Genomic DNA, 2,570 nt, shown 5'->3' on the forward strand with positions numbered 1-2,570 from the left:
GGCCCCGGGGGCCCCCGGGGCCCCCGAGGCCGCGCACAAAGAGGGTACTGCGGTGGTGAACTGGCTGCAGCAAGCTGCGCGCAGCAGCAGCGACACGTGGCTGGGGACCCTGCCGAGCAGGGGGCCCCCCGGGGGGGAGCTGGAGACGGAGGGGCCCCCCGTGTACCTCGTGGAGGCCCTCGGGGGGCCCCCCACCCCCCCCACTTCGCAGCGAAGGCGCAGCTTGCTGTCCCGCATTTTGCCGGGAGTGGGGCTTTGCATGAGTCTGAAAGGAAGGAAAGAAGAAGCAGCAGAGTCCCAGAGATTGGGGTTTTTGAGTAATGCAATGAGGGCTGGAGATGATCCTTTTGAGACAAACCGCCTTGCTGCTGCTGCAGCCAGCGCTGCTGTCCGCGACCTGCGCAGGCGCAGCAGCAGCAGCACTCTCAGCGACGACCTCATCCTTGCTGCCAAGGGAGCCGCCACCGCAGCAGCAGCAGCAGCAGCAGCAGACTTCCCGCCCCTTAGGGGCAGCAGCCTGCACGTTCTGCCTGAGGACGAGGCAGATGAAACCCTGCTGCCCGAAAGCCAGTGGACCAGGGAGCAGCGGCAGCAGCAGCAGCAGCAGCAGCAGCAGCAGGAGCTCGACGAGCAGCTCCAGACTGTCCGCCTCGCCCAGGCCCCAACCCCTCCCCTGCAAGCAGCCGCAGCAGCAGCAGCAGCAGCAGCAGCGCAGCAGCAGCAGGACCCTCCCCTCCGCTACATGAGCGCCACCATGCCAGACCCTCAAGCCAAAGCCTCCGTGCTGCTGCTGCCGCCGCTGCCCCCGAACTCCGTTGACTACTACGAGCACAACCAGCAGCAGCGGCAGCAGCAGCAGCGACAGCAGCAGCGCCCGCAGCAGCAGGAACCGCAGCAAAAGTCTCCCCAAAACGACTCTTCTCAGAAATCAAAGAGCTGGGAAGAACAAATCGAAAAGGGAGCCGGGTACGTTCTCCCCGGGATGTAGCATTAAGGGTTTAGGGTTTAGGTTCAGGGTTTAAGATTCAGGGTTTTGGGTCTAGGGTTTCGGGTTTGGGATTGAAGGTTTAGGGCCTAGGGTTTAGGGTTTAGTGCGCAGGGTTCAGGGTCTGGGCTTTAGGGTTTGGGACGCAGGGCTCAGTTTTTAGGGTTTAGGGTTTAGGGTTTAGGATTTAGGGTTTGGGGTTTGCGTGCTTGGGGTTTAGGACCACCGTCTACTTCCTCGAAGACGTAACAGACTTCAGCCGCCTTTTAAACCCTAGCGGCCAGGCGGCGGCGCGGCGGCTTTTGTGGGGCCTTTTTGCTTTCTTCAGAAGGGGACTTGAGTTCTGCCCTGTGGGTTTAGGGTTTAGGGTTTAGGGTTTAGGGTTTGGGGTTTATGGGGTTTAGGTTTTGGGGCGTTGGGCGTAGGGTTTAGAGCGCAGGGCGGCATGCGTAGGAGCGCCTAGGAGCGAGGGTTCGGGTCCAGCAGGCGTGGGAGCGAAACACCCAGGGTTTAGGGCTTAGGGTTTGGGGTTTAGGGTTTGGCTAGCCCGACGGCTGCGCCGCAGATCATCCCGCACCTTGCCTGCATTCTGCTGCTCTACATGAGCGAGCCAGCGGCCTTTTCCGTCTTGTACTCTCTCGTCAAACATGCTCAAGAGACTGCCAGAAAGCACCAACACCACACCAGGCGTGAGCACACCACCAGTCCTCCTTTAAAAGGGGCCCCGGGGGGGCCCCCAGTGGGCCCCAAGGGGCCCCAAGGGGGCCTCAAGGGGCCCCAAGAGGGCCTCAAGGGGCCCCAAGGGGGCCCGTAGCCTCGTGGGCCCCCAGGGCCTCTGTGGGGCTTATAGGGGCACTTCAAAGATGTTTTGGGGGCCCCAGAGTCCAGTCTTGCGGGCTCTGGGGGTCCTGGGAGTAGTTTGGGGCCTAGCCTGGCGCTCCCAGGGGTCCCTAGGGTCCCCAGGGGTCCTTTGACAGGGAGACGAAGCCCGTAGGGGCCCCGGGGGCCCCTAGACGGTTCTTAGACTATTGCCTGAGGCTGTGGCGCGGCAAGGGGGCCCGTGAGCGCTGCTGGGGGCCCCTCAGGGCCCCTCAGGGGCCCCCCGGGTCGGTAATGCGGGGCCCTGTTTTTGGTGGGGTTGCTGTGTTAATAAGTCTTCATTGGCGGGCTTAGGATGTGTTTAGTATGTTTTGAAGTGCATTGCCATTTGTTGCTTTGCTGGTTGCTTGGGTGTTCCTAGTTTGCTTCGTTTAGGGTTAACGGTTTAGGGAATAGGGTTTAGGGATTAGGGTTTGCGTGTTTTTGTTTGTCTTTCAGTCATGCACAAGCTGGACTACGTGGTGATAAAGCGCAAAGACTTCATTTGGTATGCCCAGCCTGACTTGTCTAGGGTTTAGGGTTTAGGGTTTAGGGCTTCTTCGCACCAGGCCAGCTCCACGGGGAGTTGCCTACTGCCCCTCCGCTCTGCTGCTCCTGGACTGCTGCTGCTGCTGCTGCTGCTGTGCCGCGTTTTCTGCTTTCTCTGCTGCTGCTGTTGCCGCTGTCGCCACTGTCACTGCTGCTGCGGCAGCCGTGTTTGCTGCTG

At 61.2% G+C, this 2,570-nt stretch overlaps 1 protein-coding gene across 1 annotated transcript; it reads left to right on the forward strand.

The window, feature by feature from the left end:
* Positions 1–325: 325 nt before the first annotated feature.
* On the forward strand, positions 326–2,382 carry ETH_00039470 (TLD domain-containing protein, putative; the record flags this gene model as incomplete). The annotated part of the gene is made up of 4 exons (XM_013380204.1): positions 326–966; positions 1,206–1,335; positions 1,521–1,674; positions 2,303–2,382. The coding sequence occupies 4 exons, from the start codon at positions 326–328 to the stop codon at positions 2,380–2,382; spliced, it is 1,005 nt and encodes a 334-aa protein (XP_013235658.1).
* Positions 2,383–2,570: the final 188 nt, after the last annotated feature.

This window comes from Eimeria tenella, genomic scaffold (assembly GCF_000499545.2).
Source record: "Eimeria tenella Houghton genomic scaffold, Eth_scaff4585, whole genome shotgun sequence".
NCBI classification, from domain to species: domain Eukaryota; phylum Apicomplexa; class Conoidasida; order Eucoccidiorida; family Eimeriidae; genus Eimeria; species Eimeria tenella.